The sequence below is a fragment of the Vicugna pacos genome, chromosome 22 (assembly GCF_048564905.1).
Source record: "Vicugna pacos chromosome 22, VicPac4, whole genome shotgun sequence".
Taxonomy (NCBI): Eukaryota; Metazoa; Chordata; class Mammalia; order Artiodactyla; family Camelidae; genus Vicugna; species Vicugna pacos.
Window position 1 is genome coordinate 27721379 of NC_133008.1, and position 25659 is coordinate 27747037.

The 25659-nt window shown below is 60.8% G+C and overlaps 2 protein-coding genes across 4 annotated transcripts; one reads left to right on the plus strand and one right to left on the minus strand.

The window, feature by feature from the left end:
* Positions 1 to 47: 47 nt before the first annotated feature.
* XAB2 (XPA binding protein 2) lies at positions 48 to 9788 on the plus strand. The gene is made up of 19 exons (XM_006206336.4): positions 48 to 157; positions 1259 to 1407; positions 1688 to 1811; positions 2036 to 2233; positions 2906 to 3040; positions 3119 to 3283; positions 5388 to 5532; positions 5975 to 6126; positions 6209 to 6328; positions 6434 to 6565; positions 6659 to 6790; positions 6880 to 6993; positions 7988 to 8150; positions 8254 to 8444; positions 8651 to 8773; positions 8856 to 9027; positions 9188 to 9317; positions 9469 to 9578; positions 9678 to 9788. Exons 1-19 carry the CDS (start codon positions 107 to 109, stop codon positions 9737 to 9739), a joined length of 2568 nt encoding a protein of 855 aa, XP_006206398.1. The 5' UTR covers positions 48 to 106; the 3' UTR covers positions 9740 to 9788.
* Positions 9789 to 10987: 1199 nt separating this feature from the next.
* On the minus strand, positions 10988 to 25420 carry CAMSAP3 (calmodulin regulated spectrin associated protein family member 3). 3 transcript variants are annotated; one of them, XM_072947816.1, is made up of 18 exons: positions 25124 to 25420; positions 19873 to 20126; positions 19498 to 19620; positions 19314 to 19409; positions 18157 to 18204; positions 17762 to 17900; positions 17038 to 17177; positions 16858 to 16951; positions 16722 to 16776; positions 16507 to 16580; positions 16121 to 16190; positions 14570 to 15974; positions 13114 to 13253; positions 12724 to 13031; positions 12308 to 12404; positions 11840 to 11952; positions 11634 to 11752; positions 10988 to 11551 (listed from the first exon to the last, which is right to left on the minus strand). In XM_072947816.1, the coding sequence occupies exons 1-18, from the start codon at positions 25269 to 25271 to the stop codon at positions 11246 to 11248; spliced, it is 3729 nt and encodes a 1242-aa protein (XP_072803917.1). In that variant the 5' UTR covers positions 25272 to 25420; the 3' UTR covers positions 10988 to 11245. The 3 variants fall into 3 exon arrangements, with proteins under 3 accessions (XP_072803917.1, XP_072803914.1, XP_072803916.1); XM_072947813.1 differs by having other exon boundaries at positions 14570 to 16025; XM_072947815.1 differs by lacking the exon at positions 18157 to 18204 and having other exon boundaries at positions 14570 to 16025.
* Between the last annotated feature and the right edge of the window lie 239 nt (positions 25421 to 25659).

The following is a 25659-nucleotide window of genomic DNA, read 5'->3' on the forward strand; positions in this document are numbered from 1 at the left end:
CGGGAAGGGTTCAGCCAGTAGGAAATGAGTCTAGCTTGAGAAGGCGGGCCTTCAGCCTAGACGTCATTATCACGCGACTCCTGCCCGTACCTGGAGAGCCAGGAAGATGGTGGTGATGGCGCGACAGTCAAGGCCCGAGCGGCCGGACCTTGTCTTCGTGAGTCCGCGGCGGCGTTGAGGGTGGTCCGCGTTGGGCGTCGGGGCCTGGGTGCCTTGAGGGGATGGAGCCTGGTCTCCCGGGGGATCTAGGCCAAAGCTGCGTTGGCATGAGAGCAGCGGGACCCTTACGGGCCAGAGACGCGAACTAAGCTGGTCAAGAGCAAAGGTCTGGTGTCGGAGCTTAGGTGGCCTGAGTAAAGAGCTGCTGTCGACGTTAAGGGCTTGGCGTCCTGGGCCTGAGGCGGAGATGGGAACGCGAAGGGAGTAGGAGGGAAAGGAGACACGCGTATCTAAATCTTGAGAGGCCTGGTGTTTGAAGTAAAGGCCTGGTGACCAGTGTAGGGCTCTGGTTTCAGTGGTAAAGTCTTGGTGTGTTAGGTAACGGTCTCGGTCTGGTCCTGAGCGTTATAGTTTCCGGGATAAAGGCTTCGTATCCGGGCGAGGGGAACCCTGGAGTCAGAAGTAAAGATCTGGTGATGTGGAGCTGATCAGGCGATGGCCAGTGGAATCCTGAAAAGTCAAAGAGTTGGTGTTTGGTGTAAAGATCTGACATCTTTACTGGATTCTTGGCGTCTAGAGTTAAAGGCTGAGCCTCTTGTTCACACCTTTCCTTCTGAGATAAGGGTCTAGCTTCTGAGTCATGAGGCAGAGTTGAGCTACACTCTGGCTAGTGGGAGCCAGAAGTCCCAGAGGTCTGGTGTCTGGGAAGAGGCACGTTGTGAGGAGGTAAGGCTTTGTGTCTAGGGCAGAGGCGTGGCGTCGGACCAGGGTGTTAGTGTCTAAAAAGTGGTGGTCTAGGTCAGAGAGGTGGTAGCTTGATTCTGAGGGCCAGAATAGTGATGTTTGGGTGACAGTCCCATGTCGGCTTAGGACCCTGTGACTGAGGAGTCTGATGATCTGGGTCAGATTGTAGGCAGTAGAATTCTGAGGGGTAAAAGTCTAGACCAGAGTCCTGGTATCTGGGCGTCTGGTGACCAGGCTCCAACTGTGGGGAATGGTATCTGGGACACAGGTAGAAGTCTGGAGTTTGGAGCTGAATGGTGCCGGGCTCAGGCTCTGAGGGTAGGTCTGTCTTTTCCCCACACCCCGGCCCTGGCAGGAGGAAGAGGATCTTCCCTATGAGGAGGAAATCATGAGGAACCAGTTCTCCGTCAAATGCTGGCTCCGCTACATCGAGTTCAAACAGGGTGCCCCGAAGCCCAGGCTCAACCAGCTGTATGAACGGGCGCTAAAGCTGCTGCCCTGCAGGTAGGAATGGCGACAGCTGCCCTGCCCGCTTCAGCCCCACCCCGCTTTGCCCAGTCATACCAGAACCAGCTAGTAGAAGCAGGACCCAGATGATTGCTATGTGTTACATCACCGAATATACGTCCTGTGATGAGTTCACATTTTCCCTGATGTCCCAAACCCGTCCCCCCATCACAGAGACTCGTCACCCCTCCCCAGGCCCCTTCTCCCAGCACTTGCCTCATGGGGCAGGGTTCTGGGGTCCATAAAGCTGACCACTCATTGTCCGCCTGTCCCCCAGCTATAAACTCTGGTACCGATACCTGAAGGCACGCCGGGCACAGGTGAAGCATCGCTGTGTGACTGACCCCGCCTATGAAGATGTCAACAACTGCCACGAGAGGGCATTTGTATTCATGCACAAGGTGTGGGCGAGGTGTGGCTGGGCCAGGGGATGAGTGGGGAGGCAGACAGAGCAGGGGGTTGGAGTCCTGTTGCCTCTGCTCACGCAAGGTTGAGCTGGACTTAGTTCTAGTGGGGCAGGGGTTCTGGGTCCCACTGCAGGGGACCACTGCAGTGGACATCTGGTGTCTTTGTGGCCCAGCTGTGGTGCCAGCAGCTCCAACCCTGCCTCTCCCCACACCTCCAGATGCCACGGCTGTGGCTAGATTATTGCCAATTCCTGATGGACCAGGGACGCGTCACGCACACCCGCCGCACTTTTGACCGTGCGCTCCGGGCATTGCCCATCACACAGCACTCTCGTATTTGGCCCCTTTACCTGCGCTTCCTGCGCTCACACCCTCTGCCGGAGACTGCTGTGCGGGGCTACCGACGCTTCCTCAAGGTAAGGCCCCGAAAGGATGAGGTGAGGCTCAGGAACTTGGGCCAGCTCCCAGGTCAAGACTTTCCAAAAACTGGCTCGTTGGGACACTAGCCCCATGAGGGATGTCCCCTAACGGACAGGATATGGGAAGAAGGCTCTCTGAGACAGACAGGCTTTTGTTTGTGAGTTACTTGTTTATTCTCCAGATAGTTTGCTAACACCTGCTCCATGGCCGTCTTGGCAAAAAGCTGTGCACGATCTGACTGCGTAAACCAGAGTAAAACTGCAACATGGGAGGGCAAGGAAGAGGAGATGTAGACTAAGGGAAAGCATGACAGGTGGGGCTGAGAGTTGCGATCCAGACAATGTGAGGGTGCTGTGCAGTTTTCCCTAATTTACGATGTTTGTTATGCATTGTGAAATCCTTTGCACAGTGCTGTTTGGGTAGGACACTTGTGATGAAATCAAGGCCTGTCATGTGCCGGCTGGACCACGGGTGTATAAGCCAGACCAGTTGGTGCTGGGGCTGGAGCATTGGGGCCCAGGCTGGACAAGTATGGCTAAGGCTGGGTCTGCAGGGCTAGCTCTCACCCAGGAAGTGGTGATTGGCTAATAGGAGGCCAGGAGTGGGAGGGGACACGGTGGTATGTCCCCATGGCCCCGCTGATGGCTGTCGGGTGGGTCGGTGCCCAGCTGAGCCCCGAGAGCGCTGAGGAGTACATTGAATACCTCAAGTCGAGTGACCGGCTGGACGAGGCAGCACAGCGCCTGGCCACCGTGGTCAATGATGAGCGCTTCGTGTCCAAGGCCGGCAAGTCCAACTACCAGGTGGGCCTTGGGGTGACGTCCGGGCGGGAGGGCTCACCCCCTCGAGCTGTGGCTGACGCTCCTCCCTGCCCCCTGCAGCTGTGGCACGAGCTCTGCGACCTCATCTCCCGGAACCCAGACAAGGTGCAGTCACTCAGCGTGGACGCCATCATCCGCGGGGGCCTCACCCGCTTCACCGACCAGCTGGGCAAGCTCTGGTGCTCGCTGGCCGACTACTATATCCGCAGCGGTCACTTTGAGAAGGTACTCGGGCCCCCGGGGTTCTGGGGCTGGGGCGGGGCCTCCCTCCTTTCTGCTCATATGCTGGACATGTGCTGCTCAGAGTTGCCTTCCTGGAGGCGGAGGGGAGACGGCCCTGCCAGCAAGCACACCCACCTTAGGTCATCTGGACCTGGGTCTCCCTGGCTGTGGCCTCAGACCCACTTTAGCTTGAGCGTCCTCATTGGCAAAAGGTTGGTGTCGGTCGCTCCCTTACCTCCCAGGACTCAGGCACTGAGTGGGTGTCTGGTGTGAGGGTCACTCCTGAGGTGCTGATGTTACTGTCAGTGTCTGTGTTGGCTTGTTCTCATCATCGGGCAGTGGTGAGCAAGCTTGGGAGCTGAGGGGGACGGATTCCAGAAGTCTCTGGAAGGTTGCTGCCAGGTGGGGGGGTGGGAGGGGCAGGGAAGCGGAGGCTGTCAGGGCTGAAGCAGACTGAGAGGGAGGAGCTGTATTTGGGGCCCAGAGAGGGTGGTGAAGGACTGAGTAAGGGGGAGCCCTGCAGGCCTAGGAGGGGGCCAGCTGTGTCCCATCATGGGGAGCCACCAGCCAGCCGTGAGCAGGACAGAGGCAATGACCAGGTGTGCAGTTTACAAAGACTCTTCAGGCCAGCATTTTAAGCAGAATGCACAGGCCAAGGCCGGCAGTAAGAGACTGGCTAGGGGCCCGCTGGAACCAGCTGTCAAGTGGGGGCCGAGGGGCAGGGCCAGTTGGGACAGGGGTGGAGTGATGGCCCCTCTTGTTGGGGACACTCCTCATCCCTGCCAGTGCATGTCCTCTCATATGGCCTGTCCCCTTGGGTTGGGGTGGGGGAAGCAGTGATGGGAGAATGTTAGCTGGAGAAGGGGGTCCATCAGGGATGAGGGATACTTCGTGGCAGTAATTGAGCCCTCCAGTGTCACTAATATCAGGAAATGCAAATCAAAACTACAATGAGGTATCACCTCACACAGGTCAGAGTGGCCATCAGTAAAAAGTCCATAAAATGTCAAGTGCTAGAGAGGGTTGGGGGACAAGGCAGCCCTCCTACACTGCCAGTGGGAATGTCATTTGGTGCAGCCACTATGCAAAGCAGTGCAGAGGTTCCTTAAAAAATTAAAAATAGACTTACCATATGATCCAGCAATCCCACTTCTGGGCATATATCCAGAGAAACTCTTAATTCGAAAAGATACATGTACCCCAGTGCTCATAGCAGCCCTGTTTACAATAGCCAAGATATGGAAGCAACCTGAATCAACAGATGACTGGATAAAGAAATTGTGTGTATATACAATGGAATACTACTCAGCTGTAAAAAAGGAAATAATACCATTTGTAGCAACATGGATGGACCTAGAGATTATCATACTAAGTCAGACAGAAAAGACAAAACCTTGTGATATCACTTATATGTGGAATCTTTAGAGAAATGATACAAATGAACTTACTTATAAAACATAAACAGATTTACAGACATGGAAAGCAAACTTATGGTTACCAAAGGGAAAAGTGGTGGAGAAGGGATAAATCAGGAATTAGCAGATACAAAGTACTGTATATAAAATAGATTAACAATAAGGTCCTACTGTTTAGCACAGGGAACTACATTCAATGTCTCGTAATAACCTATAATGAAGAAGAATGTGAAGGATATACATATGTATGACTGAGTTACTACGCTGGACACCAGAAACTAACACCACATTGTGAATCAAGTATACTTCAATTAAAAAAGTAGTGAAAGTAGTCATAATTTAGCCCTCCATGGCAACCGGAGGTTAGGGTCCCCGCACGGTGGCAGGTCAGTGGGTGGCAGGCCCTTTCTGCATCTCACTCGAGTCCCACGGTGACTGCAGAAGGGGCTGTCGCTCTCAGTTTACTGATGAGCTGAGGCCCCCAGATCACTCCAGCAGGGAAGGGGCGGGTAGGGCTCCTGCTGGGGCCATATGCTGCTGAAGCTGGGCAGGCCCCAGGGAAAGGCCCTGCAGGGCTTCCACTTTGGGTCTGTTGCCAAGGACAGTGCTGCTGGATGCCCTGTGTCCATGTGGTACGGACACGTGCCTCTCCCCTACCGGCTTTTTCCTGACAGCCCTCCCTGTCCCCTCAGGCTCGGGATGTGTATGAGGAAGCCATCCGGACGGTCATGACCGTGCGGGACTTCACCCAGGTGTTTGACAGCTATGCCCAGTTTGAGGAGAGCATGATCGCAGCGAAGATGGAGACTGCCTCGGAGCTGGGGCGGGAGGAGGAGGGTGAGCAGGAGGGTGGGCCGTAGGGGTCGGGGGAGGCCAGAGTGGCTGGCCAGGGGAGACCTGGGTCTCCGGGTCAGTTAGAGGCCATCAGGGAGGGAGCCTGAATGGACGGTGCGGGTGGGGTCCTGGCGAGTTGACATGACTGGGGACACATCTCAGGCTTGGGCTGGACCCCGGTAGGAAGCAGTGGCCGAGGCCAGAGCTTGACAAGGAAGGAGGGCTGAGGGGAATGAGGGTTGCTGGAGGGGTTTCCAGAGTAGCCGAGGCCGGGGGCAAGTGTTGGGTCAGGATAGCCCTGGGGCAACTCAGGTTGGTGCCTGAGGGGAGGGAGTGCCGGGATGGACAGTGGGGGACCTGGGGGCAGGAAGAGAGAGCAGAGAGACGGAGGAGGCTGCATGCTGAGACCCTCCCGTCTGTTCCCGGCCCTCCCTGGGGGTCCCAGATGACGTGGACCTGGAGCTGCGCCTGGCCCGCTTCGAGCAGCTCATCAGCCGGCGGCCCCTGCTCCTCAACAGCGTCCTGCTGCGTCAGAACCCACATCACGTGCACGAGTGGCACAAGCGCGTGGCCTTGCACCAGGGCCGCCCCCGGGAGGTGCGTGACGGCCCACCCCTGAGCCGCATCCCCCTCCCCAGCTAGGGCCCCAGTCCCGCCTGACCCGGCCCCTCCTGTGCAGATCATCAACACGTACACGGAGGCCGTGCAGACGGTGGACCCCTTCAAGGCCACAGGCAAGCCCCACACGCTGTGGGTCGCGTTTGCCAAGTTTTATGAGGACAACGGGCAGCTGGACGACGTGAGTGCTGGGTGTGCATGTTGCCCGTGCGTGAATGCGGGTGCCTCCTCCGCAGAGCACTTGCCGGGGGGCAGGGTCTCAGCCTGGCCTCTGCCGCCCCGGCAGGCCCGCATCATCCTGGAGAAAGCCACCAAGGTGAGCTTCAAGCAGGTGGACGACCTAGCCAGCGTGTGGTGCGAGTGTGGCGAACTGGAGCTCCGGCACGAGAACTACGACCAGGCCCTGCGGCTGCTGCGGGTGAGCACAGGCCCAGGGTGGCGCGGGGTCCCCCTCGGGGTGTGCAGCTGGGGCCTGGACGCCCCAGAACACTTCCCCCTGCCGTCCCTGCAGAAGGCAACGGCGCTGCCTGCCCGCCGCGCCGAGTACTTCGACGGCTCAGAGCCCGTGCAGAACCGCGTGTACAAGTCTCTGAAAGTGTGGTCGATGCTGGCCGACCTGGAGGAGAGCCTCGGCACCTTCCAGGTGAGCCATGGGCCAGGAGGGGACCCCCGCCCGGGGTGGGGCCCCTGACTCAGCCCCAGGACATGCTGTGACCCGCCCCCTCCCGGCAGTCCACCAAGGCCGTGTACGACCGCATCCTGGACCTGCGCATCGCCACGCCCCAGATCGTCATCAACTACGCCATGTTCCTGGAGGAACACAAGTACTTTGAGGAGAGCTTCAAGGTGAGGGGGTCCCGGGAGGCACTGTCCCCTACCCGACACCTTGGGCACTGGGTTAGTTTGCTCGGACTGCTGTGGCGAAGTACCGCCGACTGGGTAGCTTGAACAACAGAGGTGGACTTTCCCGGTCCTGGAGGCAGGAGCCCGAGCTCCCAGTGTCAGCAGGGTTGGTCTCTCCTGAGATCTCTCTCCTTGGCTTATGAAGGCCGCCTTCCCTCTCGTGGTCATCTCTGCACATGTCTAGTGTTTCTCTGTGTGCCCAGACCTTCTTTTACAGGGATTAAGTTGTATTGGGACAGGGTTTACCCTGATGATCTCATTTTAATCTAGTTATCTCTTTAAAGACCTCATTTCCAATACAGCCTCATTCTGAGGTCCTGGGGTCAGGGCTTCAACACTAACTTGAGAGAACGCAGGTCAGCCTGTCGCAGGCACAGTCTCCCCTGTGTCTGTGGGGTGGGGGTGGGGTGCCATGTAGATGTGTGGGGGCTGTCCCTGCCCTGCTGCTCAGGTGATGGGATGCAGGCACGTGGTGTGTTTTATGTGTGGTGTATGTGTCCACGTGGCGACGCCTGCACCGCTGCCCGAGGTTTCGGTTGTATGCATTTGGGGACTGGCATCTACATGGTGCAGGTGGTCGTACACACGTGCGTGCTGCCCCTTTGCCTGAGTGGGTGAACCTCTCCCAGGGCACTGGGCTCCAGTGTCTGCAGATCTGAGGATCCCCCCACTTCAGTCGTAACGTCACCTACTTGTGAGCCCTAGTCCAGCTCTGTCTTTGGGGTCCTTGCTGCTGAGGGGGGCTGGCAGGGAGCGAACAGACCTTCGTGGCTGTACCAGGACTGTATGACCGTGACTGCAGGGAGGAGCCCGACGGGAGGAGTGGACAGGCAAGGGGCTGCTTACTGAGCCTGGAGGAGATGGGCAGTCTCCGTGCAGACAGGCTGCTGGAGGGTCTCCCCCTGTGGACTCGCACACAACTCCCCCCTCCCGGCAGGCGTACGAGCGTGGCATTTCACTGTTCAAGTGGCCTAATGTGTCTGACATCTGGAGCACCTACCTGACCAAATTCATTGCCCGCTATGGGGGCCGAAAGCTGGAGCGGGCACGGGACCTCTTTGAACAGGCACTGGACGGCTGCCCTCCCAAATACGCAAAGAGTGAGGAGGGCCAGGCTGGCTCGGCAGAGGGCGTTGGGGGGGGGCGGGGCGGGCCCAGCCGTGACCTCCCGCAAGCCCCCGCCTGCGTCTTGTTCCGTGGCAGCACTGTACCTGCTGTACGCGCAGCTGGAGGAGGAGTGGGGCCTGGCCCGGCATGCCATGGCCGTGTACGAGCGTGCCACCAGGGCCGTGGAGCCCGCCCAGCAGTACGACATGTTCAACATCTACATCAAGCGGGCGGCCGAGATCTACGGAGTCACCCACACCCGCAGCATCTATCAGAAGGCCATTGAGGTGCCCCCTACAAGGGGTGGGGGGGTGCTGGGGGACCCTCGGGGAGAGAAGGGGTCCTGCTGGCAGGCGATCTGAGCACGCCCTGTGCACAGCGGCTGGGGGAGCCCGTCAGCCTGGAGACCAGCCCAGTGTTCTGGGAACCACCTGAGCTCCCCCAAAGGGGTGGCCCCTCCTGCCTCACATCGTGCCCAACCCTGATTGCCCAGGTGCTGTCGGATGAGCATGCCCGGGAGATGTGCCTGCGGTTTGCCGACATGGAGTGCAAGCTTGGGGAGATCGACCGTGCCCGGGCCATCTACAGCTTCTGCTCGCAGATCTGCGACCCCCGGGTAGGACCGGGCTGGGCCAGCGGTGTGGGAGGTGCCGCTGAGCCGGCTGGCTCACGCCTGTTTTCCCACCACCCCTCGGCAGACGACAGGGGCGTTCTGGCAGACGTGGAAGGACTTCGAGGTCCGGCACGGCAACGAGGACACCATCAGGGAGATGCTGCGCATCCGCCGCAGCGTGCAGGCCACATACAACACGCAGGTCAACTTCATGGCCTCCCAGATGCTCAAGGTGTCGGGCAGCGCTACGGGCACCGGTGAGTTGCTGCGGCCCAGCAGTGGCCTCCTGGGTCTGGGTGCCTCGGGCACAGACTGGGGACACCCAGCAGCACCCGGAGTGAGGCAGGCGCATAGGCAGTGGCCTGAGCGTGGCTGAGGACAGCCCAGCTGTGTGTCTGACCCCCATGCTTTCCCCAGTGTCTGACCTCGCCCCCGGGCAGAGTGGCATGGATGACATGAAACTGCTGGAGCAGCGGGCCGAACAGCTGGCAGCCGAGGCTGAGCGTGACCAGCCCTCGCGGGCCCAGAGCAAGATCCTGTTTGTGAGGTGAGGGTGGGGGCCTGAGGCCTAGCAGGGCGCCAGCCTGCTCTTCTTCCTGGGTGGGTGGAGGGCAGCAGGGGAGGTGCAGGGAGGCTATGGGGGTGCTGGGCCCGGCTGAGCAGTGTGGCTCCCTCCCCCACCTGCCCCCCTGCCCCAGGAGCGACGCCTCCCGGGAGGAGCTGGCCGAGCTGGCGCAGCAGGCCAACCCAGAGGAGATCGAGCTGGGTGAGGACGAGGACGAGGACGAGATGGACCTGGAGCCCAACGGTAGGAGGCCAGGCAGCCAGTCAGGGTGGTGACCAGGCAGGGTGCTGGGTGGAGGCAGGGGCGGGAGCGTGACCGTGTCCTCCTTGTCCTCTACCCTAGAGGTGCGGCTGGAGCAGCAGAGTGTACCAGCTGCCGTGTTCGGGAGCCTGAAGGAAGACTGATTCCCACCAGCCCCCCAACCCCCAATGAAGCTTGTGTTTGTACGTTTAAGTCTGAGCCTCCTTCCTGCTGCCCAGGTGCCCGCAGGGATCGCCTGCTCAGTGGCGCCCTGCACCCCCCCCATTGGCTGGTGTGGGAGGTGGGGCAGCTGGGCTCCAGGCCAGAGCGCTCGCCCCACCCTCGCCCCGCAGAGCCAGTGCTGGACTCAGAGGCCAGCCTCTCTGCCGTTTGAGGCCCCGAGCCTGGCGGGGGCTCCACCTCCCTCCCTGTCAGCAGGTAGAGATACTGGGCTTCCCCACCACAAACCCTTTCTCCTTGGGCGAGGGCACCCCCCTCCCCTCTGGAAGAGACTGATCTGAGGGCATCGGAGGCAGGCAGGCCCCGACCCGCTCCACAATCTTAGCAAGGCATTTCTCTGGACCGCGGCCAGGAGCCAGATCTCAGCTGTGGGCCACGGCCAGGGTGTGGTCCTTAGTCCTAAGCTCTGGGAAGCCATTAGCAGGCTCTAAACTATTAAGGGATTTTCAGCATTCAAGGACTTAATCAGATTTGTGCCCTGACAGGCCAGGCAGGATGCTGTGGGGACCGGCTTGTGGCAGGAGGTGACTGGGGATGTTGGGAGGCCCAGGCCGTTGGCCTGACTGGGGGGTGGTCACGGGGACGGAGACGAGTGAGACAGAGGCCACCAGGAAGTGGAGCGTGCAGGATTGGGTGTTTGGGAGGCTGGTTCGGCTCCCAGGCTGCAGGGAGACAGGAGCTGGGCCTGGCCCAAGCTTGTGGCATAGTTCCTACGTGAGACGTCCAGCCAGGGAGGCAACCGGACCCTGAGCCATGTTGCTCAGGAGAGAAGCACAGTAATCCCTGGCCCAGAGGCGGTCACCCAGCCTAGAAACGTAGGCAGGTGGCTGGAGGAGAGATCAAGTTTAGCAGTTGGCTGAGGACCAAATGCCAGGGGAGGCCAATAGTAACAGCCACCGAGGAGGAAAATGAAGCCAGTGGGGGCGGGGAGGGCTGGGCAGAGGCCTCACGTGCCCAGGAGGTCAGTTAAGAGGCTTCTGGGAAGCAGCCGCGGGGCCCTGGCAGGAAAGTGCTGGACCTTGGCTGGAGCCGTGTCCAGGCCATTGAGGGGGCAGAGGAGAGGCTGGAGCAGGCTCAAGAGCTGACAGGAGACAAGAGCGAGCCAGCTAGTAGGAAAACCCTCTTAGGCAGAGATATTGCTGGATGCCTCAGGGAGATGCCAGTGGTCGAGCTCTCTTTAAATTACTTTATTCAAGAAGGTGGGGAGGACAGACAGAGGACTGAGCTGAGCCCTGAGTCCCTGAACCTCCCAGCTCAGCCCCCACAGCAGGATGGGACGGAAGTTAGGGGGTGGGGACTCCAGCCCCACCCAGACAAGGCCGGGGACAGACAGGACCCAGGAATACCGACAGACTGTCCTCTAGGCTGTCCTCCAGAAGGGCGGCGGCCGGAGCACGCGGGGCCCGGCCTGCGGACCACCCAGGACGGGACTATTTGGGGGTGCTGCCGCCCTTCTTAGGAGTGGTGGGCTTCTTGCTCTGCCAGAGGTGTCCCTGGATGGTGAAGGCGTCCACGCTCATGGACATGGTCTTGGCGGGGATCTGGGTGAAGCGCTTGCGGTCCGAGTTGTACTTGTAGATGCCCTCGACCATGGCGGGCGTGACTGTGCGGGGGCCATAGCCCGCCAGCCGCGACAGCTCCTCCGTCTCCCCTGACAGCGTGTAGAGGGCCCGGAATTGGCAGCTCGAGTCTCGGAAGAGGATCAGGAAGTGGTTGGCCTTGCTCTTCTCAATCTCCTGGTGGGCGGTGGGAGCGGTTAGCGAGCCCCCGGGGCCCCCGACCTACCCACCGGCCCCCTCGCCCCGGGCGCTGGCCCACCTCAAGGATGCGGTTCTTCTGCGGCTCGTTCACCTTGCCCGCCAGGCAGCAGTGCGACAGGGCGTTGTGGATGATGAACTTGTTGGACTTCGCGCTGGGCTCCTTATACAGCCGTGGCCCTAGGGGGCGGGGCGGTCAGCTGGGATGATAGTGGCGGGTGGGGTGTTGCAGGCAGGCCGGTGCTCGTCCCCCAAAGCCCCACCTACCTGTGTACTCGGGCACCGAGGCGGGGGAGGAGGCATTGCTGCCGTTCTCCCACTCACGGTCACGGCTACCAGGCAGGCGGCTTGGGGACATGAGGCCGGATGGAGATGGAGCCCTGCAGGGGGAAGAGGTGGGACAGGGGTGCAGTCAATGGTGGACGAAGCCTCCTGGCCCATATGCCGTGGGACTGGGGAAGGGCAAGCCCAGAACACGGCACAGTGGGGCATGTACACGTATGTTGTACATATGTGTCCCCAAGTCCACGCAGTGCCCTCTCCCGGCCCCAGGCACGCTGGACACTCAGGCAGAGAGGGCTGTTCTCGGATCCTGTCAGGTATGCGTCCTTTCATCCCTTTGGTGGCAAAATACACTCATGCCATGTCACACTCCTAGGTCTGTGCCCCTCCATCTCACACACACACACACAGGCCACCTGGAACGCAGGTGCCTGCCCACCAGGCCAAACTCACCGAGATGTGGGCCTCTTCACACCGAGGTTATTGGCCTCATTGGCCACAGTGGACAGTGACAGGGTGGACTGGGAGTAGACTTTGCTGAGCCGAGAGCCTAGAAGTGGAGGGTGTCTGGTCAGGCCCCACCCAAAGCCCCCTAACCTCTACAGATGCCCGCAGGCCTTGCCTGGCAGGTGGTGGAGGGAATGTGGGGCCAGCCCTGCTCAGGCCCCTCACCCTGGGCAGCCCCAGCCCCACTGGGGGCTGGCCTCCCCCCACACCTGTGCGGGAGGGGTTTGCCCGGTGAGCCTCACCTCGCTGCAGCCCGCACATCCTTTTGGAAGTCTTGACCCCCATGAGCCCACATACTGGCCCCGACCCTGCACCCCTGCAGATGTACCCCCTACCTCCCCACGTAACCATGGGGGCCTCACCCAGCAGGCCTCGGGCTGGGCTTCGAGCCAGGGCCGAGTCATCACAGCAACCGGAGCGTGGCCGGGGGGCTCTCCGTCCACCCCGGCCTGGCCCCCCACTCCCTGCAGCCCGGGGCCGCAGCACCTTGTCGAGGTCATCCATCAGCTTCAGCTGGGCCCGGCGTTCGTACTCGAGCCGCGTGAACTCCCCCCGCCGGGGGCCCACCTCCTCCTCTGCCGAGGTGCGGGCAGCAGGGGCTGGGGTTGCTGCAGGGGCCGTCGGAGCTGCAGGGGCTGGGGGGCTGGGGGCCGCCTCCTCCTGGGCCAGTCTGCAGAGCAAGAGGATTGAAGCAGTCAGATAGGTCACAGGGTCGCTGTTGGCAGGGGTCCCCAGACTGGGCCTGGCCTCACCTCGCCGCCTCCTCCCTCCGCTGCTCCCTCTCGGCCTCCTGCCACTGCTTCCGCCGCCGTGCCTCCTCCGCCCGCCGCTGCTGCCGCTCCAGCAGGCTAGCCCGTTTCTGGGCCATCTCGTCTTCGGGCTTGTCTTCATCCTGGGGGCAGGCACCAAGTCCAGCTGTCCCTCCACTGGTTCAGCTGGAGTCTGATCTTCTGTTGACCCAGCCTGCCAGCCACTCACCTATCCTTTAGTTTTTGTAATCGATCTGAAGGCATTTGGTTAGCACTTGCTTTGTGCATAGCCCCATGCTGGGTTCTGGGCACACAAAACACTTAACCCAGTGGAGAAGATGATCACATATCACACCAACAGTGGTGAACACTAGCAAAAGCTGTGATCAGCTTACACCATGGGCAGAGACCTATCCTAGCCTAGGGACACCAAGGGAGGCTTCCTGGAGGAAGCAAACTTGGAGAATGAAGAGAAGAACTGAACAGGGTTGGGGTGAGTGGTGAGGAGAGCATTCTGGGCAGGGGAACAGCAAGTGCAAAGGCCCTGAGGCCCGAACAAGCCTGGCGGTGTAGAACAGCAGGGAAGCCAGTGTGGCTGGGATGACAGCATAGGATGAGGTCAGAGGTGAGCTGAGCCTAAGGCCACGGGAAGGACTTTTATTCTAAGAGCCAAGAGGAGGTACAGAAGTGTTTTAAGTAGGGGAAGGACAAGGTCTAATTTACATTAAAAAGTTTGGCGGAGGAGGGAATTTTGCATTTATATTTTAACAGTACTGGGGATCAAAACCAGGACTTCGTGCTTGCTAAGCATGCACTCTACCACTGAGCTATACCATCTCCCCACCCCAATTTGCATTTTTTTAAAAAAAATCTTGCTAACTGTTCAGTTGGAAATGGCCAGGGATTGGTGTGGTGAGGGGTGGGCGGTGGAGACCAATCAAGGACAGGATTGCAGGTGTCCAGGTAAGAGGTGGTGGGGTGGTGGCCAAGCTAGGAGTGCCCAGAGGAGGGAGAAGAGTGATGGAACATGGGAGAGTCAGGAAGGGGGACTGGTGGGGCCATGCTGGTGGGGTGGGTCAGGGGAGGACGGTGAAGGAGAGAGCAGGAGGGAGGGGATACCCTGGAGGACCCTAGCCCCGTTTGTCCATCTGCTCACTCCTGTCCACCTGGCTGTCACTCTCCCATCTATCTGTCCACCCCTGTCCATCTGTCTACCCACCCATTCTCCCTCTATCCACCCACCCCATCTATGTGTCCATCTGGCCACACACACCTTATCTGTCTGCCCACTCCCACCCGGCTAATTACCTGTCCACCTGTGGCTCCTCCACCAGCTCCATTTGTCCATCCATTGGAAAAGTCCTATCCAGGTGACCAGCTGTCCACACACCTCCCCCTCCCTGACCATCCACCCATCTACCCACCTGACCCCTCCCCCACCTGCTCAGGTGACTCTCACCTTGTAGAAGAATCCCAGCCCAGCTCTGGGCTCTCCCTCTGAAGATGCTTCTTCTTCTAAGGAATCCTCAGCACCAGGGGGGCTCCCGTCCCCCTCGTCCTCAGCTGTGGGCTCTTCCAGGCTGCCCAGCGGGATCTCGATGAGGCCAGGCCGGGCTGCGGGCTCCTCGGGAGGCGGCCCCTCAGCCAGGAGGATAGAGGAGCGTGTCTGCACAGGCACCTGGCTCGGCGAGAACTTGCGCAAGTGGGGGAGGCTGTCCACATCGTGGGGAGGCGTGAGCACCCTCGTCAGGGGCGCCAGCCGCAATTCCGCTGGCCGTGCATGTTTCGGGCTACGGGGTGTTGGGCTGGGGCCAGGCCCGGGGCTGCGCCGGGTGGCTGGGGTGCGCCGGGCGGGGCTGGGGGACGCGGCTTTGGGACCCGATGTGGGACCGGGGATGACCCACGCAGCGGGAGGCGGAGCAGGCCCTGAGGCCTCGGGTGGGGCCAGGAGCCGCTGCTGCTGGTCCGTGAGCCTCTGCATGTCCCGTTGCAGTGAGCTCAGCGCTGCACTCAGCTTGCTGACTGCCCGGTTATAGTCCCCCAGCCCTTCGGGGGGCACCGGGCCCAGTTCAGGCGAGAAGGTCACTGCCTTCGGCCGTGGGGACGGCTCACCCTGGCCCTCACCCGCCGGCCGCTCCCCACCAGGAGCCAGGCCTGGCTCAGCCTCCGCCTCCCCGCCGGCCTCCCGTGGCTGCACCTGCAGGAAAGCGTTTTTGCCCAGTCGCTGGCGGTGCTTGGCAAAGATGGCCTCAATCCGTCGCTTCTGAGCCTCTATGGCCCGGCGTTTCTCCTCCAGTCGGGCTCCAAGCTCACTCATCTCCGAGCTCAGGGCCTCTGGTGCCACTGGAGTGGCTGCCGGAGACCCTGCCTCAGCCTCGGCCTTCACTAGCTGCTTCTTGCGTTCAGCAAAGCTGGTCATCTTCACTTCAGAGTTGCTGGCTGCGGGGGACGAAGCCGCTGCTTTCGGGGAGCCCTCAGACAGGGCTGGAGGTTTTGATACCTCCCCCGCCAGGCAGGGAGATGGCTTTGAGGGGCCCTCAGGGTAGGGCAAGTAAGCAGATGCTTTGGTGGGCCCATCAGGCAGTGGTTTTGAGGATCCCTCGGGTGGGTAGGGGGAAGCCAGCGGCAGTTTGGAGGACCCCTCAGGGGAGTGGAGGTAGAAGCTGCCGTCAGCAGCCCCATCCGGGAGCAGCCGGGGCTCGGCACTGTGGATGATCTGCAGGGCCTCCTCAATGGTGGGCAGGTCACCAGTCTCCGGGGATGGCTGGGCAGGGGTCCGGGCTGGCACGGAGCGTGGGGGGCCCAGGCTGTCTGAGCTGACCGAGCGGAGCAGGACAGGGTCTCCCATGACAACATCCACGTCGCTGTCCAGGCCAAAGGGGGTGCTGAACGACACAGCCTGGGAAAGGGGACGGCTGGGCGGCCGGAGGGAGGGGTCAGCCCCTGGGACAAGCTGAATCCCACCCTAACCCCACCTGCTCCAACACCCGGGCCCCTGCGAGGTGCTCACCTTAGCTGACGGTTCCAGGCCTTCCCGAGGGCCTCCATGTGGGACATGGACGGGGAGGACTTCAGTGAGCCTAGGGGTGGGTGGGGAGTAGTCAGGCAGTGGCCACTATGGGGTCACTGGGGACCCTGGGTGGGGTCAGCCATGGGGTGTCACTGGGTAAGTCACTGATGGGTCATTATGTGAATGGATAGCTGGGGGCCATTTGGTGTCACTAGGGGGTTCTGTTGAGCCACTGGGGAGGTCACTGTGGGGGTCAATGAGTATCACCAAGGAGTCATTCAGGTGCCAGCGGGACCCAATGGAGGACTCATGAGAGACAGCAAGAGGTCAGCTGGGGCAGTCTTTGGGTGGGGGTCTCCAGTGAGAAGCCATCTCCCTGCCCTCACCTGTGGATCCACGGAGTGGGGACTGGGGGCCGCCGGGTGACAGAAGTGGGTGGCGGAAGTTGAAGACAGGAGAACTGCCAAGAGATGAGCATCAGTCAAAGGCTCCCACCCCTCTTCTCCCGGGAGTAGAGACCAGAGCATCCCTCTGCCCTCGTCCCAGCGGGAGGAGGAGCCCGTCCCAGCCACGCAGCCTGAAACCAATCAGGGAACCATACCTGCTGCCGCTGGTGTTCTGAGGGGGAGAGGCCTCTGTGGCCCTCGGGGAGGCGGCTGCAGCACAGAGGGGAGGGTCAGGCAGGGCTTGGCCTCCCCTCCCAGCCCCCTAGCCCGGAACCTGGGGCCAGGCCTCACCATGACCATCAGGCAGATCTTTGACCTGCACAAAGTCGGGTTTCAGCACCTCAAAGCACATGAACATCTCTGCTAGCAGCACCATCAGGTTGATCTGGAGGCGGAAGGCAGGGTCAGCCAACAGGACCCCCACAGCCCTGGACCCCCACCTTTACCCACGGGGCCCCAAGATGGCCTTACCTTGAGGGGCGGTGGGACATAGAGCAGGTCCTCAAGAGACAGCGGGCAGCCCCGAGGAAGGCGGGAGGCACAGAAATCCTGCACCAGCTGCAGGTTGTACAGGCTGTCCGCCACAGACATGGGGTCCTTGAGGCACACCTCTGTAGGGACAGGATGCCTGGGTCCCCGACTCTAAGGGAAGGAGGACGGGGCCCCGGGGAAGCGAGGGCCCAGCAGCCAGCACCTGTGGAGGACTGCTTAAGAGCAGGGCCTCGTGCTGGGCCCCTTTCACAAGGTGGCCACTGTGAGAGGGCGTTCCTCAAGCCTCTGCGTCTGTTCGTCCCACCGCCTGGAGCGCTAATCTCCAAAGAACTCAACTCCATAAGCTTTTCTTGCCCACCCAACATCCAGAACTCTCCTCTAGATGAATTTATTGTCTTTCTTGCCCAGCTAGGCCGTGAGTAGCCTGAGGTCAGGAGCATGTCTGTATTGTTCTGGCTGGACCTCTGCTGCCTAAAACAGGATCTGGCACACAGTTCTCACGCTATCGATACTTGCTGCAGGAATGAATTGTATGAAGCACAGAGAGGTTTAGACACTTGTGCAAGGTCACACAGCTAATTAGAGGAAGAGAGGTTCAAACCCAGGTCTGCCAATTCTGGGAACTGTACTCATAATCACTGCACTACTCCAGGGACAGAGGCCAACGCCTAGGACAGGGGCTGGCTCAGGCCCATTCACTCACCCTCGAGTCGTAAGAGCTGGGGACAGTAGCAGTGGATTGTGGCGGCCAGCGCAGCCCCACTTGCCAGGTCCTGGAGGCTGGTCACGGTCGGAAAGCAGGGGGCACGTCGGGCCACGGCCCGGTCCTTGCGATATCGGATCTGTGGGTGGGAGTTGGGTCAGGTCAGGGGTCAGGCTGGCCTCCAGGTCAGCAGTCATGCAGGCTGGATGGGGAGGCCTGGGGTTTCCGCCATGAGGGGGCGTGAAGCCAGGGGGTCCCAGAGCCAGAGTGGGGGGCCAGCCTGGAGCAGGGGAAGGGCAGCAGCAAGAGGCAGAGGAGGTGTCTGCGAGCAGCCAGGCCAGCAGCAGGGGCTGAGGGCAGGGACTCCTGGGACCCTGGGGCAGGGGATACGTTACCATGGGGGGTTTGCTCCCCGACTCCTTCAAACAGAAGGCAATTGCGTGCTGGGGGGGGAGAGGAGCAGCCGTCAGCAGGGCAGGAGGGGTGCTGACTTGCTGGGCCCCCAAGCGCACCTCCAGGGGGAGAGAGCCCTGACCCCATCCTGAGCCCTGGCCATCCAGCTCCGACTGGGCTCTGGCCGGCTTTGGGGACCCCAGCTCCTCCCAGCCCGGAGGGACCCCACAGAGCAGCCTCTCATGCAGGGATTCCTCTCCCCCCAAAAGACCCAGGCCCCAGCTGGGGAAGGGGATGCAGAGGAAGCAGGTAGGCAAAGGAGAAGAACCCCCATCCCAGGCCCCCACGGTTGGGGGAGGAGACTCTGAAGTGAGCAAAGGCAGGGACTTCAGCCCAAAGTCTCACCCCACCTGCAGTGGGCACCCCCATCACTGCACATCAGGGATGGACATCCCCTCCCCCCAAATCTGGGAGCTGGGAGCTGTTTTTAGGGAAGCTGGAGTCTCTGGAAGGTTCTACCCTCTTTTGGGTTTGAAGGTCTTCCTTTTGGCTAGCAGGATCTTCTCCATGTGCCCTGCCTGGTGGGCTCAAGATCCATGTGTCTGGTGGGCTGGGGACCTCCCTTCAGAAGCAGCAGAGGTCTCCTCACCTCAGCTGAGGTGGACAAGCTGAGGGTGTTCTGCCTTCCTGATTCACGGGAGGGGAGGGTCATCCCTGTCAGGTAACCGCAGAGAAGTCTGTCCTCTTGGTTAGCAGCACATTCCCCTTTTCCTGTGGTCCCCAGAGGGTTTCTCTCTGCCCCTCAGGGCTGGGGTCCCACTTCCTTTGCTCACATCTGAGGGGAGGTAGGAGAGGGCGCAGGACAGGCAGGCAGAAACAGACACACAGACAGACAGAGCGACCAGCAGGGCAGGCAGACGGGGCAGAGAGATGGCCCCACTTACAGGAACCAGCTTCCAGTACCAGCGTGTGGGGCACTGATGCCACAGAGACAGAGGGAGAGTGGCGGGAGCGGGCAGAGGGGAAAGGGCACAGAGAGAGAGAGACAGAGTCACCTCCAGCCCCCAGTGCAGGAATGGCCTCGAGGTGCAGCCCCACCCTGTCACCCAGCCCTCGAGGGTCTGTCCTTCTTTCTGCCCATCCATTGCCCCAGCCTCACCGAGGGCTGGGCTGGGGCCACCCCATCTGCAGGGGCCGCGGGGGATGCTCTCTGGGCAGCTTCCTGCTCTGTCTTCTCCTGCAGCCGCCGGATGGTCTGCGGAGCAGGCAGAGGTCAGTGCTTCAATGTCTGGGCGATCCTGGCCTCCCCCCTCTGCTGGCCTGTCTCGCCCAACCCTACCTACCGTGTCCACCCAGAAAAGGAGCTTGTGCTCCAAGCTGGCCAGGGCCAAGGGACCAGGCAGTGTCTTTGTCCACTCGAAGGCGAAGGCAACCATGAGGGCATCAATGACAGCTAGGTGGGCTCCCTGTGGGGGCAAGGGCTGAAGGGTGAGACCGGAGATGGGGCTGGAGGCTCCCCTCCGCCTCCCAAGAACCCGGAGCTAGGAGGGGCTCGCAGTGGAATGGCCAGGCTTTGAAGTCACAAACTAGGCCTTGCGACCTGATGGACCATGTAGGCAAGACCTGGGGTCCGAAGTACCACCTTCGGGGCAGAACCAGGCTTGGAGGGAGGGGCCAGACCTGGTGGGCGGGGCTGAGTGGGCAGGGGCGGGGCCTACCATGAGGATAGGCTGGTGCCTCAGGTCGGCCTCCTGCACAGGGCGCTCGGGCAGCGCGGGCACCGTGCCCCTCCGAGCCAGCAGGGCCAGCAGCGCAGAGGGGCTGGGGGGTGTTTCGAGCTGCGGCAGCGCCTGGCGCCAGGCCCGGCAGTACAGCTCGGCCGAGAGCAGCAGCCGCGTCACCGGGGGCTTCACGTGCTCCTGCGCGTACTGGTCGGTGTAGAAGGGCTCCCACAGCTCCGAGGGCACATGCTCTGCGGGTAACGGAGGGTCAGGGCCACCGGCACAACCCTCCTCCACACACACCATCTCACAGGCCTCAGTTAAGGGGAGGGGAGCAGGACGGGCTAGTAGGGGAGTCTACCTGAGGGAGGGGTGCCGGTGTTCGGGGGGGGGGGGCTCTGCACACTAAGGCGAGCAGCTGGGAGAGCACGACGCTGCGGGGAGATGGCGGGCTCCCGGACCCGGAGGGGACGGGGCACGGAGGCCAGATGGGCGGGCCCTTGTCCCCACCCCTCTCCCCTCACCTCAGGACTGTAACAAAGACAATACCGCTCAATCCGTCCCCTAGGGTGCCCCACACCACTCACGGGGAGCCGGTTTGCCATACAACGGCCCTAGGAAGAAGCAGCCTGGGCACAAGCGGTACCTTGGCTTTACAGATGAGGAAACCTAGGCACTAAGAAGGAAAGTAACCTGCTTAAGGCCAAACAGCTCAACGCTGGGACTGGGATTCAAACCCAGGCCTTAAGCAGACTATACCCTCTCTCAGCCTGGACGCTGGGGTGGGATGAACTGTGCAGTGGGGAGCTGGCTATCAGGGCATGGAATGGGGGAGGTGGACAGATTGCAGACATCTTGGGGGGGATCTGAACCTGGTGCCTGAAGGGAGCAGGGGTGGGGGGAGAGAAGCACCAGGGCTCCGCCCATGTGAGGGGAAAGACGGGGGTACAGGAGGGGCTGGGCTTAGAGGCAACCACGAAAACCCTGCCTCCTCCCTCACCTGAAACAGAGCGACAGGGCAGGAAGAGGCCTGAGGAGGCCCCATGTGGAGGGAAGGAGGGGGCGGCGGGGGCAGAGCCCCAACCAAGTAGGACCCAAGGGTGGGGAGGAGAAAGATCAGAACAAGCTGATCTGGGCAGAAGGAAGATCCGGGACGCAGAGGAGGAGGTGACTGAGGCCAGTGTGGGTGAGTCTGCCTTCATGTGTTGCTGCTTTGTATACTGGGGTCTGAGTGTGTTGCTTAAAAATATTTGAACATGACGTGCCAAGCCTTTCTCAGGTGTCTGTCTTCACAGCAATGCTCCTCAGAGGCCCATGCCCTCACCTACAATGACCCAGGCATCCTTGCCTTCAGCCCCTGCCTGCCCCCTCCCACTCTTTCCCCACCCCCTAATATCACACGTGACGTTTCCACAGAATTCCCATCCCCTGAGTATAGTTGGTCTTGCTGCCCCTCTCAGCTCAGAAAGAAGAGTTCTGCAGGTTCCCTGTCCTGCCACCCTACCCCCACCCCAACCTCCCTGATCTGCCCCTGACCTCCTAGCTCCAGCTTCCCCAAGGCCAGCTGGGGCCTTCCAATGCCCACTATCTCCCCTGGGCTCCCAGCCGAGCACCTCCTTCTTCTGGAAGCCTTCCTCCCCCTGGCGTCTCCCAGCATCCCATCGTTTTCTCTCTCCCACCACTCAAGCTGGGCCTCCACCCCATATGCCTCTTCAATGCCAGGCTCCTGACAGCACTGTCCCAGCAGCCTTGTCAGTAGACAGGCCCCCTGCCACTGTGATGGCTTCCATGGCCATCTGAGCGCTGCCACCTGCTGCAGCCCAGGCAGTGTGTCCCACTGCCCTTTGTGCATCACCCATAATCCTGAGCATCTTGCCCCAGACCTGCTCTTTCTCTCTCTGTCCCCATTGCCTGGGAGAGATCGCCATCCTTCACTCTCCCCACTCCAGCATCCAGTCAGTCAGCTGGTTTCAACTTCTGGCATCCCCTGAAGCCAAACACTCCTCCCTCCCTCTCTCTCCAGCCCCTGGTCATTTCCTGCTCCCATCAGCAAAATTAAACAAGTCTCTTTCCTGCAGGACTTGTCAGGGCCTTGGAGGCAACAACTTGAGTTAGAGCTACCGATAGCTAATGTTTATCAAATACTGACTTGTACGAGGATGTCTCTGCCTCGGCGCAAGTGACGACCGGGGCTGGATAATTTTGTGTTCAGTGGGGCTGGGGGTACAGGGAATTGGTGGGGTGGGGTGGAGGGGGAGTGCTGCCCTGTGCGCTGTAAGATGTTTAGCAGAATCTCTGGTCTCTCCTCACTAGATGCTAAGCCCCCTCCTCCCAAGCAGTGACAACCAAAAATGTCTCCAGACACTGCCAAATGTCCCCTAAGAGGCAACTCATCCTCAGTTGCCATCCACCGCTCTCCACTGTAAAACGTATACTGAGCACCTGCTATTGTCGGCCAGTACTGTCTGATAGAAATACAATGCGAGCCACAGACTGTTTAAAATTTTCTAGTAGCCCCATTAAAAAAAAAAGTACAAACATTAACTTAGCAATATCTTTAACCCAGTGTGTATCCAAGATATTATCATTTCAACATGCAACCAATATAAAAACATTATTAACAAGCTATTCTACATTTTCTTTTTTGTACCAAGCCTTCAGAAGCCACTGTGTATTCTACATTTACAGCTCCTCAAAGTTCAGACCAGCCATGTAGCCCGCGTGGTTACCGTACTGGGCAGCATGGCTAAAGCACAGCCAGCTCTCGTGACACCCCTACACCTCGCACACGCATTTGTCATTGGCTCCTTACGTGATGTATTCTTATCCATTGTACAGATGAGAAAACCAAGGCCCAGAGAGCTAAGATAACTTGGCCAAGATTACACAGCTAGTAAATGGTGGCGCTGGTGCCAGACGGGACCCTAGTTCCCTATGCATCACACAGATGTCCTGGAGGCATGAGGGACTGCACGTGGTGCTTCCCAAACTCACTGAAAGATGGTACCCTTTCTTATCTCTGAGCTAGAATTCTGCAGAGCGCCTCCCCCGCTGCATTCCTGCCCAGCATCCTCACACCTGTGCCCTGGGGTCACCAGGACTCCCTCCCTCCAGCCACTATTCCCCCCAGGCAACTGCACGATCTGATCTCATCTTGTCAGTCCTCAAACACCTTCTGTGGCTCCCCAGTGCCCTTGGATCCCCATCCACAGCCTGAGAGGGCCTCCTGAGTCTCCCCAGCCTCCCTCAACTCCCTGCTCTCCCGGCCACCATGAGGACCTGCACAATCTTCTCGGAGAACTCCCTGTTGGTCCACACCCAGGTCTGTGCGTGGTCTTCTCCCCCCTGGCAAACTCCTACACACCCTTCAAAGTTCAAATGCTCCCTCCTCTTAGGAGCCTTCCCTTCTCCTCTTCTCCCTGGAAGATTTCAGGGATTTCCTCCCCTGGGCCCCTGCGCTAACCGCCTCTATATCACAGACTTTGTCACTCTAAGTGCAAAGATCTGGTTTCAAGCCCATCCCCCTCTCTCCGGAGTCCATCCCCATCCTCTCTATGCTGAGTGCCTGGCACTGGCCCAACACTCAACAGGCATCAGTGAAGAGTCCCAGAGTTCATGAACCAAGCAGCGCTCTGCTCCCCACTTCCTTCTCAGGGTGTCCCACCTTCCTCAATCCCCCTTTGTGCAGAGAAAAATGGGTGGGGGGCAGATTGAACTTGAACCTCAGAGAGGATGTCACACAACACAGGGAGCTGGGTCAGTGAGAATAGAAGTGGGTGAGTCAGGGCACCTCCTCAGGGGACCTCACTTGTCTTTCTGCAAAATGGAATATTAATTTCGGTTCTGTCCCCTGGCCAGGATGGATGAATGTAATTATTAATAAAAAAAAAAAAACACCAATCACAGCAGCAGCATAGCGAGATCCACGTAGCGTGTACTGTGTTCCAGACACAGTGGGAAGAATTCTGTAGTCAGTTTCTCTCAAGAAACCTTGTGAGGAAGGTACTGGGACCCCAATCACCCCAGCACTGTCCTGGCCTTTAGTGGATGCCTCCTGGACATTTGTGAAATGGATAAATAAATGAACAAATGCCATATTTTACAGAGGTGTAGACAGAAGCTTAGATAATTCATCCACATTCTGGTGGAGCCTGGATTCAAACCCCAAAACTCCCAAAGTGGAGTCCTCTGTGGCCTCATAACCTGGGATGTGAGGGACTGGGGCAGATCTGGGTTTCTCCCCACTCATCCCCTCTCTTTCTCAAGCAGATCCTTGGGGGTAAGTGGGCCTCAGAGTGAGCTCTGCAATGGGAGGGTGTAGGGAAAGACATGGGGAGAGACAGGCTAGGGCGGAACCAGGAGACGGACAGCTGTCACCAAGACCCACACCCAGAACAGGTTGATCTGGGAAGGCCACGGAAAGGGGGATGGGCTGTGCCCAGCTGGTGCCAAGAGCAGTGGGAAGGACCAGTGGGAAGGTAGGGCGTCCCCCCTGAAGGCCCAAACCTTAATTAACTCATCTTCCCCATGGCCAGGCCCTGGCTCCCAGCTCTGGCATGGGGCCATGACTGAGCCTGCCCAGGGCCTGGAACATCCTAGGGACCCACCCGCATCCTGGCCTCTGGGGTGGCCCGAGTTCACACGTGTGGGCCTGGGGGAGGAACCGGGAGAAGGCCCCGCACCTGGGCCCCCATCCCTCACGATCTTGGATAAGCCATTTCCCTTCTCCTGGGCTCGCCCGCCTCCTAGGCAAAATGGGGCAGTAAGTCACAGCTGCCAGCCGCTGGCCGGAGCCATGAAGGCCAAAGAGGGGGGGGTTCCCGGAGTTCCCCTCGCCGCCCGCAGCGCAGGCAGGGCGGACGCGGGGTGTGTGTCAGGGGCCCTGGACGTGGGCGGGGGTCCTCGCGGGCGCGTGATGTGTGTCAAGAGGGGGAGGGCGTGCCAGGCAAGGCCCGCACCGGGAGACACCACCCGGCCCGCAGACCCTGCGTGGCTCACCTGGGGGCCGGTACGCCCGGGTCCCAGCGAGAGGCCGGGCCGGCGGCCCCACCCCCACCTCGCTCCCGCAGCCGGGCGGGCGGGCAAAGTCCAGGGCCCGGGCGGAGCAGGAAGCCCAGAGGCCCGGCGCGCAGCGGCCTGGGCCCGGGGACCCCCGGCGGCCGGCGCTATTGTTCCCACGGCCCCGGCCTCCCCGGCGTGGCGCCCCGCCCCCCGCACCTGCCGCCCCCCCCAACCCTCGGCCCGGTACCTGCGCCCCCGAACGCGGTCCGCAGCACCCACGCCAGGCTAGCTGCCGCCTTGGCCCGCGAGAAATCGTACTGGTCCAGGGACTTGATCTCAGGCACCAGGAAGGTCCTCCGCAGCGGCCCGGGCCCGGGGGGCGCCGCCTCCACCATGGCGGCGCCGGGGCTGCGGGCGCCGGCTCCGCGCTCTCTCGGGCTGGGCTGCGCCGCGCTCGCACCCGGACCGGGCCCGCCGCCGCCGCCACCAACGCCGCCGCCGCCGCCGAGCCAGGTGCGGCCGCTCGCGCTCACGACGCAGCGTCGGTCCCGCCCCGGGGCGGAGCCCAGGTGCGCCCCGCCCCCGGCCCTGGCCCCCGACCCGGTCCCCTCGCCTCGCCTCTCCCCTCGCCGCAGGGTGGGGCGGGCCCAGACTGCGGTGGTGGCGGGGAAGGCTGCGGAGGCATGTGTGTGCGCGCGTGCGTGTGTGCGCGTGTGCGCGCGCGCACCGGGGAGGATGAGGGAGCCTCCGCTTGCGGGAGTGTGTGCCTGCCCGAGTGTGCCT

Coding starts and splice junctions, on each gene's coding strand:
- XAB2 (XM_006206336.4), top strand. CDS start 107: ATGGTGGTGATGGCGCGACAGTCAAGGCCCGAGCGGCCGGACCTTGTC. Junction 1,812..2,035: donor CATTTGTATTCATGCACAAG/GTGTGGGCGAGG, acceptor CCACACCTCCAG/ATGCCACGGCTGTGGCTAGA. Junction 3,041..3,118: donor CCGGCAAGTCCAACTACCAG/GTGGGCCTTGGG, acceptor TGCCCCCTGCAG/CTGTGGCACGAGCTCTGCGA.
- CAMSAP3 (XM_072947813.1), bottom strand. CDS start 25,271: ATGGTGGAGGCGGCGCCCCCCGGGCCCGGGCCGCTGCGGAGGACCTTC. Junction 13,254..14,569: donor GGCTGGGATTCTTCTACAAG/GTGAGAGTCACC, acceptor GCCTGCCCCCAG/GATGAAGACAAGCCCGAAGA. Junction 11,552..11,633: donor AGAAGAACCGCATCCTTGAG/GTGGGCCAGCGC, acceptor ACCGCCCACCAG/GAGATTGAGAAGAGCAAGGC.